This window comes from Phyllosticta capitalensis (genome assembly GCF_038381095.1).
Source record: "Phyllosticta capitalensis strain CBS 128856 chromosome Unknown BKA78scaffold_5, whole genome shotgun sequence".
NCBI lineage: Eukaryota > Fungi > Ascomycota > Dothideomycetes > Botryosphaeriales > Phyllostictaceae > Phyllosticta > Phyllosticta capitalensis.
The window spans coordinates 2740359-2756167 of record NW_027117443.1 but is presented as its reverse complement, the minus strand read 5'-3'; the positions used below and the strand labels follow the sequence as shown (position 1 = coordinate 2756167).

At 55.5% G+C, this 15809-nt stretch overlaps 6 protein-coding genes across 6 annotated transcripts; 2 read left to right on the top strand and 4 right to left on the bottom strand.

Moving 5' to 3' along the window:
- Nucleotides 1-152: 152 nt before the first annotated feature.
- BKA78DRAFT_315530 (phosphotransferase family protein) lies at nucleotides 153-2164 on the bottom strand. Its single transcript, XM_066888553.1, has one exon. It carries the CDS (start codon nucleotides 2097-2099, stop codon nucleotides 468-470), a length of 1632 nt encoding a protein of 543 aa, XP_066744877.1. The 5' UTR covers nucleotides 2100-2164; the 3' UTR covers nucleotides 153-467.
- Nucleotides 2165-3466: 1302 nt separating this feature from the next.
- BKA78DRAFT_250725 (alpha-ketoglutarate dependent xanthine dioxygenase) lies at nucleotides 3467-4771 on the bottom strand (the record flags this gene model as incomplete). Its single annotated transcript, XM_066884600.1, has 4 exons — nucleotides 3467-3823; nucleotides 3874-4067; nucleotides 4114-4324; nucleotides 4367-4771. The coding sequence occupies 4 exons, from the start codon at nucleotides 4769-4771 to the stop codon at nucleotides 3467-3469; spliced, it is 1167 nt and encodes a 388-aa protein (XP_066744876.1).
- A 181-nt stretch (nucleotides 4772-4952) lies between these two features.
- Nucleotides 4953-6679, top strand: BKA78DRAFT_353254 (cytosine-purine permease; the record flags this gene model as incomplete). Its single annotated transcript, XM_066891524.1, has 5 exons — nucleotides 4953-5088; nucleotides 5130-5177; nucleotides 5219-6111; nucleotides 6154-6210; nucleotides 6257-6679. The coding sequence occupies 5 exons, from the start codon at nucleotides 4953-4955 to the stop codon at nucleotides 6677-6679; spliced, it is 1557 nt and encodes a 518-aa protein (XP_066744875.1).
- Nucleotides 6680-8365: 1686 nt separating this feature from the next.
- On the bottom strand, nucleotides 8366-9540 carry BKA78DRAFT_315527 (uncharacterized protein; the record flags this gene model as incomplete). Its single annotated transcript, XM_066888552.1, has 1 exon — nucleotides 8366-9540. A coding segment is annotated over one exon (853 nt), but the record flags the coding sequence as incomplete, so codon positions are not given.
- Nucleotides 9541-10449: 909 nt separating this feature from the next.
- On the top strand, nucleotides 10450-11436 carry BKA78DRAFT_296036 (uncharacterized protein; the record flags this gene model as incomplete). The annotated part of the gene is made up of 1 exon (XM_066886556.1): nucleotides 10450-11436. The coding sequence occupies one exon, from the start codon at nucleotides 10450-10452 to the stop codon at nucleotides 11434-11436; it is 987 nt and encodes a 328-aa protein (XP_066744873.1).
- Nucleotides 11437-13229: 1793 nt separating this feature from the next.
- BKA78DRAFT_143088 (retrograde regulation protein 2) lies at nucleotides 13230-15316 on the bottom strand. Its single transcript, XM_066882807.1, has 4 exons — nucleotides 14758-15316; nucleotides 14473-14712; nucleotides 14341-14429; nucleotides 13230-14293 (listed from the first exon to the last, which is right to left on the bottom strand). Exons 1-4 carry the CDS (start codon nucleotides 14963-14965, stop codon nucleotides 13331-13333), a joined length of 1500 nt encoding a protein of 499 aa, XP_066744872.1. The 5' UTR covers nucleotides 14966-15316; the 3' UTR covers nucleotides 13230-13330.
- Between the last annotated feature and the right edge of the window lie 493 nt (nucleotides 15317-15809).

Here is a 15809-nt window from a genome sequence, read left to right as displayed (position 1 = left end):
GGATTCCCATGATTACCACGTGATACGTACGAGCACCGTCCATGCGCTGCGCGCCCGGCCTGCTCCCCGCGATCTGACTGTAAATTGGCTACGCCCAATAATAGAATATGGGGGGGGGGGGGGGGGGTAATTAAGACTATAAAGATATTAAATCTAGTAGAATACAACTATATCCATCCTCCTTAGGCATGATACCTTTTTTAAAAGAGTTATATCAGATGAATTGCCACTTTAATCAGATGGATCTTCACTTAATAAGTTAATTCAGGAACTAAGCAATGAAGGCAATAAAGGCAACGCAATATCGACTCAAAATTAATTGATTGCTTAGGGAAGAGGGCCCAATTGCGTTGTGTTGCGTTGCCAGTTGCGCAATATTGCTGGGCAATAATAGCAACTGGTTGCGTTGCTGCCAACCCTGGGGCAGGCTCCATGCCTTTATCAGTCGGTTCGCACTTTCGAAGTGTTCAAGATTGCGGCTCCGGGTCGTCGTCTTTGATGCCAAGTTTGCCCATCCTTTCCTCAACCCAAGTCTTGAGCCTTTCATGTTCTTGCTTAAGCTTTTCGTGTTCCTGCTGGAGCGCCTCGAACTCGGTGCGCGGGACAGTGACGGTCAATTTTGGTTCGGCGGCTGTTGGCTCATCACCATCCTCCTTCTCGTCTTCCTCCACTGCAAAAGCCTCCGGTCCCGGTCCGTCGTAGTCCCAAGCCAGCTCTCTCGTCTTCATATCCTCCAACTTTCTCTTTACCAGGTGTTCCATGTCCCTCGATTGATCGTCGTCCAACAGCTCCAACCCTTGGCGCCAGTCGTTGGCGCCAAAACCAAAGAAGCGCGGGCAAATCTTGTGCCAGAAGATGTAGTCGAACGCAAAGCTCTTGCGCATGGCGTAAAAGACCCAGAAGTCACCAGAGTCCCAACACTTGCGCATGCGGTCGGACAAGCGGTCGCTTTCCTCCAGGCGGCCGCGTGCCATGTAGTCGTCTTCGACCTTTCTCAACTCGTCCAGAAACGTGGGGAGCGCTTGTTCGTACCTGACGGCCCAGTCGTCCAGGCCCTTGGGCCAGTTTTCTAGCTTTTCGATCAGCAACCACCAGGGCGGGCTGTAGGTGAACTCGGGCGGGGCAAAGTAGGTCCATTCCCAGTCGACGACGCCGCTGACGACAAAGTCGCGCTTGCCGCCCGTCACGGCGAGCACGTTTGTGGGACGGAAGTCGTCGTTGAAGAGGCGGAACTTGGGCCGAGAGGACGACGTGATGGGCCAGGCGAGCTTGTTCTCTCGGGCAAGCTTTCGGAAGAGTTGGCGCGCGACGTATTTGCGGCGACAGTCGTCTGAGCAGTTGATGGCGTCGTTGCGCTGGTGAATCAAGTGTTGGATCTTGACGTCTGCCAAGGCTTCAAAGTAGTTTGCCGAGCTGCCAAAAGTCCGCGATGGAGTCTTGGATCGTGGAAGTGTGCCCATCCGGACCAAGTCGCTGGAGTCAAAGGTCAGCGGCGCCTTGTCGACCACCCACTCGTCTTCTCCGACTTGTGAGAGCGCGCCGATGCGCTCTTCGGTTGGAGCCGAAAGCTGAACAAGCACTTCCGCCATCCGGCTGTAGACTGTCCGGAGTTTGTTTTCTGCAATGTTCGGGTCCAACAAAGGACGTTCGGTTTTGGGCATCGTGGGGTCTCTCAGGGCGTCGGAGAAGTCGACGTCGCTCTCCGCCCACTCCATGACAATAAAAGGGCCCAGGCCAAACGGGCACTGCTCCTGGGTCCCCGAATCCAGGATCAAGGGAACAGGTATCGTGGTGTGGGCCTGGATGTACCTGATGGTCGCAACCTCTATGAGAGTCTTTTCTTCCGGGAACATTGACGTGGCTGGCATGGCCAGGCGGACGGCTGCTTTGCCGCCGTCTCTGAAAATGAACATGATGACCATGTTAAAGGAGCCCCCCCTCGGTGGGCTGGCTTCTTCCGGCGTCCCACCGCGGCTTTTGGCAACAAGTTTCGAGAGTTGGTATTGGCTGTCATACTGCTTGACCTTTTTCTTCCAGGCTTCTTCTATTTCCTCACTTCTTTCCCAAGCTACGTCGTCGTATTCCATTTTGATTTCCATGGCGGGCAGGCGCGTTGATGGTCCGACACGGCGTGTCGATGGAGAGTGTGGATGGCTTGTGACAGATGGAGGAAACGCGAAGAGTAAATGGCTGAGGACAGCCGCCAAAGAGCACGTGAGACGCAAGGGGATGGCGCGACCGGGCGAAACCTGCTGCTCTTGATTGGACGACCAAGCGATGAGGTTGGTGTTGCGGCAGTGTCACCGCATTACCTTGCCGCAAGCGCGTAAAGAGCGAAACAGATCTTGTGGATCCACTTCCAACCTATCTGAATGTCCACTCATAATGTCGAAGACATGTCTGCTGTCACGTACCAACATTCAACTTTATTGGTGATTAAGGGTTTTTTGTCCATTGACGACACTAAATTCAATCATCACACTTGTTGGTGATTCACATGCAGGTGAAGGATTTCAAAAAGCTTGAGCCTCCTAGAGCTGGCTGGACGAGGAAGCTTCACATAGCGCTGAGTCGAGCCCAAAGCATTCCTACTGCGACGTGGACGTGTCTATTTCGCTGCTACGGTCCTTTCTCCCGTGATGACACTTGTTGGTCATGAAAATCTAGGTGACAGGATTGAAAAAGTTTCAGCCTCGTGAGGTTGGTTGAACGAGCATTCTTTGTTGGCATCAAGATAAGCCTGAAGCCCCCGTACTGCTACGTGAACGTGTTGATTTCCCTGTTTTGATCCAGTCTCGTGCATACTCGCTCTCCCTACCGCGCTTCCAGCTTTTCTAACGCGCGTTTTGGTGTAAAATGAACGAGTATATAACATGGTGATGATTACGCTCATTTCTATACTCAACTGCAGTCTCAGTATACTCGACACTTGAAGGAAATTTCCCAAAAGTATGTAGAAGTGTCCCTTTGAACCAGATGAGAGAGAACGGCATCTGGCGATCCCAGATCCCCATTACAAAATGTCCCAATCCGACGCTCGCAAAGAAGCCGAATATCGCCTGAGTGTGTCCAGCAAGGACGCCTCCACGATGGAACAAGCAGCCAAGGTATCCGATGGACGTCGCGGCGTATCAAAGGATCCAGATTCGCTCCGCATACCGTCTGTCAGTGAAGAGGACCGTATGACGAAGGCTGCCAAAGCGTCTCGGGATAAGCGGCAGGAGAATAAATCAAAGGGAGAGAGCACTTCGGGGCAATCCAGTTCTGGGAAGTGAGCGCAACGTCACTTCCACAAGCCAGCTTGCTTTCAACAAGCAAGCATTTGGTCGATTTCTTGCTTTCAACAACTGGAGATGCATGATTGGCTTTGGTCTACCGTAGTGGATAGAGATTGGATTTTGGACTATCGTTAAATTGAACTGGTTTATCTGGCATGATGTAAAAATCGAAACACCGTGAAGTCCCTCTACACGCTTGGCACTGCAAACGGCACCGGCGGCGTCCCACTGACCATATTGCACTGCCAAAGTAGACGTCTCTCGGGGTCCTCTCCATCCGTCGGCCCCAAAAGCGAGCCAGTAATCGAATGGAGGACGCCGCGGTTGTGAAAAACCACCAAGTCGCCCGCGGCCCAGCGATGCGGGTAGATATTCTCAGGGGCATACACGCGGCTCAAGAGGCGGCGGCACGTCTTTCTCACTTCATCCAAGTCGGTCGTTTCGGTCACTTCTCCCGTCTGCGGGTTCGTCGTGCGCAGGGAGAGGACGTTGCACCCGAGGATTTGCAGGTGCGGTTGACCTGTGCCCGCGTTTTTCCAAACCATCTGGAGACTACGTTGGTGGGGAGGGGATGGAAAGGGGAGGGTGCTCTTACCGGGTAGGTCAGGTTGTCGTGGAGTTCGGCGAGAGGCTTTTCCCGCCCCGTTTTGGCAATGGTGAAGCCGTCTTCGGTGGCCTTGCAGTCGCGCATCCATTCGTAAGCGCGCGGCGCGTACAAGACGGTCGTGTTGAGGGCAAACTCCTTCTCCTCGGGCGTCAAGAGCTCGAATGCGCGCGCTCCGGAGAGGACTGGTCCAATCAGTGGACGAATTCTCAGGGGGAAGGCATCACGAACATGCAGTGGCGCCAGCTGGAATGGCCAAGTCTTGATCTGGGAATTTGATCTTTTGGTCGGGTAGCTCTGGCGCCTGCAGACAGTGCAGCGAAGTCACAAAGCCGGGCAAATTCCCATTCAATGGCATGTCCATGTGCCAACGGTACGGCCTTGTGTAGCCTTGAGCAATCTCCTCGGGAGAGAGTGGATGCTCGTGGAATTCGGTGTGATCCTAACGACGTCAGGGGCGATTCATACAAAATGACCGACATACCACGTGCTTGAGGTCCAGATTGAGGCAGCCCTCGACATTATCGAAACGGCCCTTTCCGATGATGCCCACTTGGGTAGCGCGCGGATTGCGCGCGCCGCGGTTTTGGGACAGAATGTTGCGCTTGTCCGTGACCATTTTCTCGCCGGCCGAGTGGATCTCGCCCGCCGTCTCGTCGAAGAATTTTCCAATCTGCGGCATCACTCCCGGATGGATTCCGTGCTGGTCCCGCACCACCAAGATGCCGTGTTGGTACAGACCATCTTTGAGCGTCGTCTTTTCTTGCTCAGTCAGCTTATCGAGAGACAAGTGGTGCATGCCCGAAGGCAACACGACTTCTGCGCCCAACTGGGAACTCTTGCGGAGCTCGGCGGGGAGAGGCACGACGCGGAGGGGTGAGGGAGCCATCTTTGGTCGAGGTGGTGTCGAGGTGCGGGATCTTATCAAGGTTATATGTGGCGCCCCACTTTTGCACCTCGAACTTTCGCATTCAACCATGGGAAAGATTAATCGCCGCCGATAAGTCGACCAGCAGACGAGGGGTAGATAATGGAGTCGGAGCCCACCGCCATGGCTTCTTTACGCCGCCATGGAGGACATTGAAGGAAAACCGCGCGGAAACGTTCACGTCGCCGACTTGCGCGATGAGACGACTTGGGGACGATTGATTCGAAGAATCCAGATTGAGCCGCAGCCGGGACAGGAAGGGAAATACAGCAATGCTGGTAAGTGGGCTGCAGATGTCAAGACTTGGCTGACCATGTAGACCTCGACCCCGTGCCGCCGGAGCAGAGGAATTGGACCACTTGGAATTGTAAGTCGCACTCCTCATTGTAGCGTGTCTAACTCTTGCAGATGTCTTTTACTGGACCAACGATGCCACGGCACCGGGAAACCTGCGTCTCGGCAGCTCGCTGTGGGCCATGGGTCTATCATGGAAGCTGGTGTTGCTCACCATTGCGCTCGGCCATCTCATCATGACTGTCGCATTGACGTTCAACGGAGTCATTGGCGCCAAATTCCACATTCCATACACGATCCAGAGTCGCGCGTCGTTTGGATTCTACTTTTCCTTCGCCATGGTCGTGGTAAGAATGATTGTCGCCGCGTTTTGGTACGGCATCAACACGTACACTGGAGCCGAATGCGTCAACACCATCATTCGCGCAATATGGCCGCGATTCGCCAACATCAAGAACCAACTCCCCGAGTCGGCAAACATTACCACCGAGATGATGATTTGCTACTTCATCTACTTTGTCGTCATTCTGCCGTTCCACTGGATCCACCCGCGGAACTTGCGCTGGTTCTTTGCGCTCAAGTCGCTACTCTGTCTGCCCGCCATCCTCGGCATGGTCATCTGGGCGTGCACAAACACTGGAGGAGGAACCAACAACCCCGTCTTCAATCGCGGCAACACGAGCACGGGAAGGACGCTTGGGTGGACCTTTATGAGTGGCATGAATGCCATGATGGGCAATTACGGAACCCTGGCCGTCAACATCAACGACTTTACCCGCTACGCCAAAAAGCCGCAGATGACATATGTCCAGCTCTTCATCATTCCCGCCGTCTTTGTGTTCATGGCGTCCATGGGCATGATCATCGTCGGCTCGGCAAACGTCTTGTATGGCGGCGAGCTGCAGTGGGATCCGCTGAAGATTATGAACAACTGGTCCGGGTCGTCGCAGGCGCGCGCCGGGGCAGTGTTTGCGGCGGCGGCGCTGCTGTTTGGACAAATGGGTGCCGTAAGTCTTCCTTCCCTCCGGCTTTCGGCGCTGACCAGGTAGAACATTGGCGCCAACTGCATCTCGGCGGCAAATGACTTGAACGCCATGTTTCCCAAGGTACGTCTCGTGTGCAGCCCCGTCGCGAGCCATCTGACGACATTAGTACATCAATCTCCGCCGTGGTCAATACCTGATTGCCTTTATCGGCGCCTGGGCCCTGACGCCGTGGAACATTCTGTCGTCTGCTGAGGCGCTGCTCAACTTCATGGACGGCTACACAATCTGGCTGGCGCCCATCACTGGCATCCTGCTCGCCGACTTTTGGCTCATCCACGACCAGCACTACGACGTCCATGACTTGTACTTGCCCAATGGTCGGTACCGGTACAACCGATGGGGCACCAACTGGCGCGCGGCTGTTGCGTGGTGCATTGGGTGGGTGCCGCTTACCCCTGGCTTGGCCGCTGCCACGAGCTCCAGTAGTATTTCGGCTGGTGCAAAGCACATTTACAGCTTGGGGTACCTGTACGGTATCCTCACTAGCTTCGTAGTCTACGTCACGTTGAGTCGAGTGTGGAAGCCGTGATTGCGGTGAATAGTTGCTGTGGATACCGTCGGTCAGTGGAGTTGGGGGCGTCCGTAGTCTTCGAGAAGTCAGGTGTAGGGTACTGTTGCCTGCAGAGGGACTGAAAGGCTCGTGATGTATGACAAGTGGACAACTGAATAGCCTTCGTGCGGAGGGCAGGTGAAGCACTCGAGCGGATGCAAGAGATGCCCTTGAGGCGTGTTGCCAGAAGCGAATCGAATCAAACACTCTTGTCTTCTAATTCCTTCCCTTTCGTCTTTGTTGAGTTTCTTTCTTCTCTGCCGCTTGTCACCGCTGCGAGCACAGATTTGGCGTGCGATTGCAATTACGTGCCTGCCCCACCGGCTAATCCACTTCAAAACCACGCAACACACGAAGCCTCAGCCATCGGTGGCGGTGGTAGACCACCTCGCAAGCCCTCCCACGGACCTCCTGACAAGAGTCAGTATGAAGAGGCACGGCAAAACAACGCGTCAGCGTCTCAATCTCCCTTCTTTCTGTTTACTGATCGAACACAGCGGCTGGCGTGCAAAATGCCTCCGATGCAAGAAGGAGCTCCGTCACGGAGAACACCTGGACTGACCACATTGGCGAAGGGTCAATCCCAGCGTGTGGAGATGCAAAGCGACAGGAAATTCGCGGACGAGCTGAGGCGCATACCAGACAGTGTTCTTGCGAATATGGCTCGCGTCCACTTGCGACGAGCCCACGAGCTCGAGCGACTCGGTGACCAGCCCAGCTCCAATTCGTGTGCATCGCCCAGTGGCTGACAAGAGATGGGCTACCGATCGAGTTCGCCGTACTGGTCGCATCATTAGCATAGTCCCGCATCATGTTGGCCGGGTTATAGTCACTCGCCTTGACGGTCAGAGTCGTCATACCGCTCGCACCAACGATACAGTCGCTCACCTACTCGCGAAAATGACAGCTCGCATCACACACGTATCCAGAAACCTAGAGTTGATTAGCACGAGGAGCCGCGTTCAATTCCAGAAGGGCGGCTTCTGTAGCTTCAAGAGGTGGATAACGTCGAAGCGGGCCGCTTCAATGCCGCTGGAGAACATCAGGGTTGTACGGACCAATGAATTCTGACTTTGTACCCTGGGGATGTTTGGCATCTGCGGCTTTGCAGTTGGTGTTTGGCAGAGCTCTTCGGCTTGCAATTTGGTGTCCGCCCCGCGAGTCTTTCAAAATGCCAACCTCCTTGATACCAGACTCCCTTCAAGTCAGATTCTCTCGTCTCCTGTTCTTTCCTCGGCCTCTACCAAGAGACTGTTTTATGTCTTTCCACTGCTCAAAGATGGAAGTGTTTGGAATGGTCCACATTGTTCCACCGCTCACTGACCACAGCGCTTGGGCTCCGTTCTTTTCTAGGATGATACAGTTGGAGTATTACCTGAACGATTGGACGTCAACAGGCAAAAGCGCAACGTGTATGCAGAAGGAGTGGCTCGCCAAAGAAAAAGAAAAAGGGGAAAAAAAAATCGGACCTGACGCGGCTCGAACTCATGGTTATGACGGCTCCAGAAGGCAGATGAGGTACGAATACCTCTCCACCTCCCCGACCAGCGCGCCACTAAGACGTATCCATGCGAGACACGCCAGCGCCCGATGAAAGTGAATTGGAACTCCGGAAATATAAACATGAAGGAGAGACGGAATGATGCCTACCTCAAGCGCTTCGCCGCTTCCAGCGCCTTCCGGCTTGCCATCAGCGCCCTTGAAATCTTTCTCCAAGTCTCTCAAGATCTGGGCACTGGGTGTGTTTGACATGTGCAGGTTTTCAGTTGTGTGTTTGGGGCTGCTTTTCAGCCAGACAGAGTTGTTGAGCACCCGCAACTATCTCCCAATGCCTCTCTCCATTACCAGGCTGTCGCCTGGCAACTTCACTTTGGACCCAGCTCTCCCCTCTCCCTTTTTTCTGCCTTCATTGACCAGCCCTGAGCGTCCCTTACTCCTCTTTCTTGACAATCGCAACGGCGCCAAAGAAACCTGCGAACTCCCGTGGCTAATGATTTACAAGCCAATGTCCGACCACGTTGAGGTCCGTCTGATCCTCCTTCAATGGCATCAGTAGGTAGCCTCCTCCGCGACGAGCGGTGAGACAAGGTCGGCTGAGCAGTTTTGGATTTCTGCACTTTTTGCATGCTACTTGACTCGCCTGTGCCTCATCTGCCGAAATCGCAGAACAGGTTATGTAAACCGACATGAAGCAGACGCCCTCTCTTCTATCGGGTCTACCGGCGTTGCGAATGTTTTCCCATGCTATCCTGCGAGCTGTTGATTGCTGGAGGCCCTCGTTTACTGCATCCTGAAGCGACGCCGGCCAGTCGCAGAAGCGGACCATCACATGTTCATTGTCGATTTTGGTCTTGGCAAATATATTGCGGGTGACTTGGGACCACTCGATTTGCTCATTGTCTTCGCTGGAACCTCTGCGCTTGGCCGGAATTGACTGCTGAGGGCGCACTGGAATGGAAATTCCTGGAGGAGCGTTGGCGACAGGAGTTTGGGCGACAGGAGTGAAGGTCACATCGTTCTCATCGACTTCCTCGTCGCTGTCGTCAGAGAGGCTCAGTATCTCAACACCGTCTTGTCTGCCGCCTTCGTTCGCCACAACATCGCTGTTGTCTTGCCGCTCCACGCAATCGACGGTGTCGGGAAGTGCCGGGGAAATGCGCCTCTTCTTATGTCGGTCTTCTTCAGGACCACTTCGGCTTGTTGTGGTACAATTCGTGACGGAGGTAGTGGCTTCACCAGTGTCGAGGTTGAACTTGGTGACGGTGGTGGTAATGGTAGTCTGGATGATGAAGCAAGGTTCCTGGCCTCTGGGCAGCGTTCCAGAGCTAGAGGCAGGCATTCTGATTCTGTCAGCTCAAACCTTCATCGCGAACGGACGACGTCTTTCACCTGCTTTGATAGAGAACAGAGCAGCGATCAGGATTGATCAAGAGAACATTGAAATCGGGGCTGATGTGTGCGTGATTCGGGATGAAAGGCGATGTGAGGTCAAAGGATGAGAGAAAATCGAGAGGGAAAAGGCTGAAAGGGTCAAGGGGATGGAGAGCCGGCTGCGCAGGCACGCAGCGCACGTAGTTGCAGGTGCCTGGCCAGCGGGTGGTATTTTATGGAAGGCAGTCGACGTGAGCCCGGGTGGAGCTGAGGTGGTGGTTGCGCAGTTGCAATGTCGACTCGCCGCAGCGAACGTTTGTCTGGACCAAACACCCTCTCAATGTCCTCTCAATCGACCAGATTGACTCGTTTTTCTCCTTCCCCTCGATGCTCGCATCTCCACACCCCGCTCTCTTGCCTTCTCTCTGCTCTCCATCGTCCTCGCACGTACGCCCTCGATCTAGTCTCTCGTCGTCAAGCTTTGCAGCCGGCTCACTGCTAGCACTTAGCAAGTACAGCAAATTTCTACCCTCTCTCATCGGCCAGGTGCATGGGCTGACGCAATGCTGCAGATGTACCGACCTGCGTGTTGGACCCCACGACTCCTGGTAGTCTCCGCTAACACCGCGAAAGACCGAGAGATCAACGCCTTTTGTGCAAGCCAAGCAAGCAGCGAGTGTGAGATTCTTGGTAATCGGTTCGATAAGGTAGGGGATAGGGCTGGCTGGCTACCACACCGACTGACTGCAGACTGGAATATATATGGAGGCAAGAGGAGGAAAAGCTGCGGCTGGGGACGAATAAGACTTACTTGGTTGCACAGCAGACAATCGCCGCCTGAGGCATCGACTTCGATTCATCCATGTCCCTTGGACACCATGGCCAACCCCACCAGCAATTGCAACAACAACAATGTCATCGTCTTCGGGCCCACGGGCGACGTGGGAGGGTTCGCCGCCCTCGAGGCCAGCAGGCGCGGCGCAAAAGTGTGGCTAGCGATGCGCGACACGACCAAAACGGTAGCAGTGCTACAGGAAAAAGAGTCGTCATTTGAGCGCGTCAGGGCGGACCTGAGCGACGCAGCGTCGGTGACAGCAGCCGTCAGGACGTCGGGGGCGACGGCGGCGTTTGTATACCTGGTGCCAACAAACGACGGGCTGCGCAGCAGTCTGGCGGCCATGCAGGCGGCAGGCATCGAATTTGTCGTCTTCATCTCGACCTACTCAATCCCATCCAATGTGGATGTGCGCGCTGTGCCCGCCAGCAGCGTCATCGCCTTTGAGCACGCGGCTGTGGAGGCGGCCCTCGAGGACCTGCAGCTGGCCCACGTCGCGCTGCGGCCTGCCTACTTTGCCAGCAACCCGTTCAAGTTGGCCCTCGATTTGTCGTCGTCGTCGTCGTCTTCGTCCTGTCTCGAGGCATACGTCTCCAACGGCGACTGTCTCGTCGACTGCATCGCGCCCGACGACATCGGGCGCGCGGCCGGCGCGCTGCTGGCATCCCCCTCTTCCTCCTCCTCCCCTCCTCTCAAACGCATCTTCAACCTCTGCGGCCCGCAGCTCCTGACCTTCGACGCGATGCTGGCCGCGATCGGGCGCGTCGCAGGGGTAGACGTCCACATTCACCACCTCGACGCGGCGCGCTGGGTAGACGTGATGGCGGACGAGCTGCGCGCGCTGCCGCGGCCCGCCGCCGTCTTCCTGACCGAATACTACGCGCGCGGCTTCGTCTCGGCCCAGGATGCGCGGTACGCCCCCGCTGTCGCCAATGTCAGGGCGCTCACTGACAGGGACGCCATGTCGTTTGATGAATATCTGAGGCTGCATTGCCGCCGCTTGTTGCCTGGTGTTGGTGGCGGAGGATAGATGCCTTGGTGCAAAGAAAAGAAGAATGGCGGGGCGTGGAGTGCTGGGGGCACAGCGGACGTGGCATTGGAAGCGCATGACTAGAAAGGCGGTAGGTACCTAAGGTAGTGGAGCGACCGAGGGACCAGTGCAACATATTGCCGGGCGGTCGGTGCGACAACACGTCGGCGCATCCAAAGGATCTCGTCTCTCGGTCTCCGATTCAGAAAGCAATCGTGCAACCAACCATCCAGCTCGTCATGATGTCCTAGAGCTTCACAAAACCCAAACCCCTCAATTACCAAGCCGAAGCAGCTCAAACACTCGTCGACGGTCTTTGTCAGACTGACTGACGCCCATCTCCACAGTCCACCACGCTTCCGTCCGCTCATCGCATCCATCCCCGGGCAGTCCCCGACAAGACTAAGATAAGATGCCGTCACAGCAGCCCTCATGAAGATCAGCAACATCAGAACCCATCAGCAAAACAAAGAAACAAGAGTTGCGGTGGCCGCGCCGTTGCCAAATCGATCGCGGTGGCTTGCCCCGGTGGCTGAGTAAGACGACCGACCAACCATACCCTACCCTACGCCATTCCCGTTCCCGACGGGGAGCCACCTATCTAGGCTAAGCTGACCTGACTGTTTTGTGTTTTGCCGAGCGACCGACGGATGGATGGTCAGCCGCTGCAGCACCACCACTACGGCATCAAATCTGCCTAACCGTCGCGGGACTTCGTCGGGATGGAGTGTATGTAAGCCGGGAATTGGAGTTGGAGTCGTTCCAATGTTGGCAGCATCCAACATGACTCTGGTGCTGCACACAACAAGAAGTTGGAAATATATATATGTAGCGCGTCGACTGCATTTGGCAAGGTCATTGTGCTGGCTGCATTTACATTCCGACTCCAATTTCCAACGCTTTGAAAGCTTCGAAGACTTTAATCCACTCACTGTGCCGGCTCACCACCATTTTACATACCTACATACCTACCTTACCAGAACAAGAACAATTCTTATTTCTTCGTGCTGGTCACTTTTCAACCAGCCCACCGGCGGCACAACCACTATTGCAACCTAATAACTACGCAAACACCAACAACTTAATCTGCCAAACACCAAAATCAAACACCAAAACACCAAACCCTCCAATCCACCTCCAAAGTACGTTTTTGACCCCAAAACCTTAGCTTCAAACCTCAAACCACAAAAAAGCAAATCATCTAACACACCCACGCAGCAAGCACCACGCAACAAAAATGTCCAGCTCCCTCATCTTCGGCTTCGCCGGCTCGTTCCTGCTGTGGCGGCTCAACAACATCTTCGAGGCGTATGCGACGGCGAGCCGCGAGGGCGAGCCGCACCACCACCGTCGAGGGGATGATTTGATGATGGAGTAGAGCAACACCAAATCAGCATTATTGAGGGGATGACTTGGGGTGGTTTGACTGCGAAACGGGGGAGACGAAAAGTACAGTTCTATTCTATGACGACGCTTACGACTTTGACGGCGGAGTTTGGAGTTTGGAGATTGGCAATTCGCCCAACTCGAGGCGTGTGGTTGGATTTAGGATTCGGCAAGCGGAACGAAGAGAGAGGAATGGCGGGGATGAGCTTGGGGGAACGGCGGAGTTTGGCGGAGAGGTGGAGATCGGGTGTGGGGGAATGCAGCCACTCTACCAAAATAGGAGTGAGAGTACTTGGACCAAAATAGAGACACGCTCGAGAAACGCTAGCCACCACCATCTATGCTACCCGCGTGCCGTCAGCACTAACTCCAACGTCAACAACAACAAGCTCCAGCTCCAGCTCCACATGCAAAACGCAAACGCCCCAACGGCCAGCAGATGCACGTGCTCGACAACGCTACCAGGCAACGCTATGCTCAACAACGCTACGACACTACCCACGCTACGCTACGGCTTCCACCTAAACCCCGGGTGCTTCCAATCCAAATCCTGAATCTGCTTGACCGACAAGCCGGCCAGCTGAGAATCGACATCGCGGGCCTCCCTCTTCCTATTATCGTACTTCATCCAGAACAGCAGGGCGGCCGACAACAGCAGCGTCACAGTCGCGGCGCCGCAGTTCAAGCCGTTGCCAATGTGGTAGTCGGGCGCGTCAAAGTCGAGGTACGACCACGTCGAAATCATGCCGCCAATGTTGCCAATCATGACGTTGGTGCCAATGGCGGCGCTGCGCGCCGTGTCGGAGACGACGTTGGCCGATACCTGCGCGTTGCAGAGGGCGCCGAAGGAGAAGGCGCCGCTGGCCACGAGGAACGTCGCCCCGTAGCGCACGTTGCTGTCGGTGGAGCCCAGGAACATGGCGTAGCCGACAATCATGAGGGGCGCGGAGCAGACGAAGAAGATGAGGCGGCGGTCGAAGCGCCAGCTGAGAAAGGGGAACATGAGCGTGAAGAAGGCGCCGACGACGTAGGGCGGGGCGGAGCGCAGCTGCTGCGAGATGACGCTGCTGTTGGGGTAGATGGTGCGCACGATGGTGGGCAGGAAGAAGGCCATGCCCTGCACCGTGATGTTGTTCAGCAGAAAGATGAGGCCGGTGGTCAGCGTCACGGGCGAGAAGATGCCCTTGAGCGTCTTGGGCAGGTCCAGCTTGTCGAGCACTTCGGTCGTGCCCACGCGCTCGGATTTGACGCGCGCCACGGCGAGCTTCTTTTCCTCGTCGCTGAGCCACCGCGCCGTCTCGGGCCGGTCCGTCAGTACGAAGAAGGCGACAAGGGCTATCCCGACGGTGATGATGCCTTCGATGCCGAAAATCATCTTCCACGAATGCAGGCTGCCAAAGTGGTCGAGCTTGAGGATCGCAGACGCCAGGAGACCTCCAAAGGCGCCGCCGAGGGGCGCCATGGTGATGTACTGAGGCGGGTGAGCGAGCGCAAAATTCAGGGGTCAGTTTGACCTACCAGCGACAGGCGAAAGGCTAGTTCCGACCGTCTATACCATCGCGAAAAGTAGTAGGCGATGCCGGGCAGCAAGCCGGCTTCAAAGAGGCCTGCGACGGTCAAACGAGGACAAGGTCGTATCGGAAAGCTTACCGAGCAGGAACCGGACGCCGCAGGCCGCCTCCAAAGTGTTTACGAAGCCCGTCCCGATGGAGCAAATGCCAAAGCCGAGGGTGAGGGCGGGCAGAAACCAGCCGGGGCCGATCCACTTGCAGGCCATGTTGGAAGGAATCTCGAACAAAATGTACGAGATGTAAAAGACGGTCAGCAGGACGTTGTAGTCGTAGCCTTTCATGTCGAGGTCCTTTTTGAGACCGGCGAGGGCAGCATTTCCTGGGCCAGTCAGCAGTGAAGGACGAAAAAGAAGGGGGCACATACCAATGTTTGCGCGGTCGATGAAGCAAAAGAGGTACAGCAAACAGATGATGGGCGTGATAGCCAGGTCTATCTTCCAGCGCAGCCTCCGTTCGGCAGCGGGATCAAACTCGACGAGGGAGTGGCCATATTGATCGGTTGCAGCTTGACCCTCTTCGGCGGCAGCCTGCGTAAACTCGAGATGCTTGATTTCAACCTTGTCGTCTGCCATTTTTTGCGCAACGAAATAAACTGAGTTTGAGCCATGATCCTTTTGTAGTGCGAGGCGATACCCCGCAAAACCACGGCTTTTCCGCCAAGTCTGTGGGGAAAGGCTGGGGAAGGACTCGGCTTTTCCAGGCCAGCTGCAGAACCCTGCATGCCCAGCGTTTTTGACGGCGAATCGGACCAAAAGCTGCCGGTCGCACGCGTGGCACCGACTGCGCGACGTCGAGGAAGCTTAATGACGACGTACGGAGCGGGCCGCACGAGTGCTTGTTTGGGTGGACGGATGGAGGGGGAGATGGAGATGAGATGGAGAGGAGGAGTTGTCGTTGGAGATGGAGACAGATGAGCGACCGAGTGGGTCTTCCAAACGTGCAACCGACCACACGCTAACCGCTTTTGCAGGACATGTACCTATCGTCAGACCAACGTGTGCTGCTTGCATCTGGACTGTACCTGGGCTGCACATGTAGCCGTTACAGACAATGACATGTTGGACTCGACATGTCGTGATGCTGTACTCGTTGCGGGCTTTTTCTGTCTCCTATCTCTTCGTCAACTTCCTATTCCTCAACACCACCCACCATCTCATACACCATCAACTTCAACAACTCCAGGCTACCAGTCATCGGGCATTTTACTATCATCGTCAGATCCTCACCATCCTCAACCAGTTAGCCACGACTGGATCCACGAGCCAACTCCCGAGGATCCTGCAGGCGGCTACCTGCATCGAGGTAGCACGAGCGCCAGGCGTGCGCAAACACGGCAGCTCACCAACACTGGCGCCCGTCACCCGATGAACTGTGCTGTTCACGTTGACCATGCACCGCCGACGATGCACCTCTATC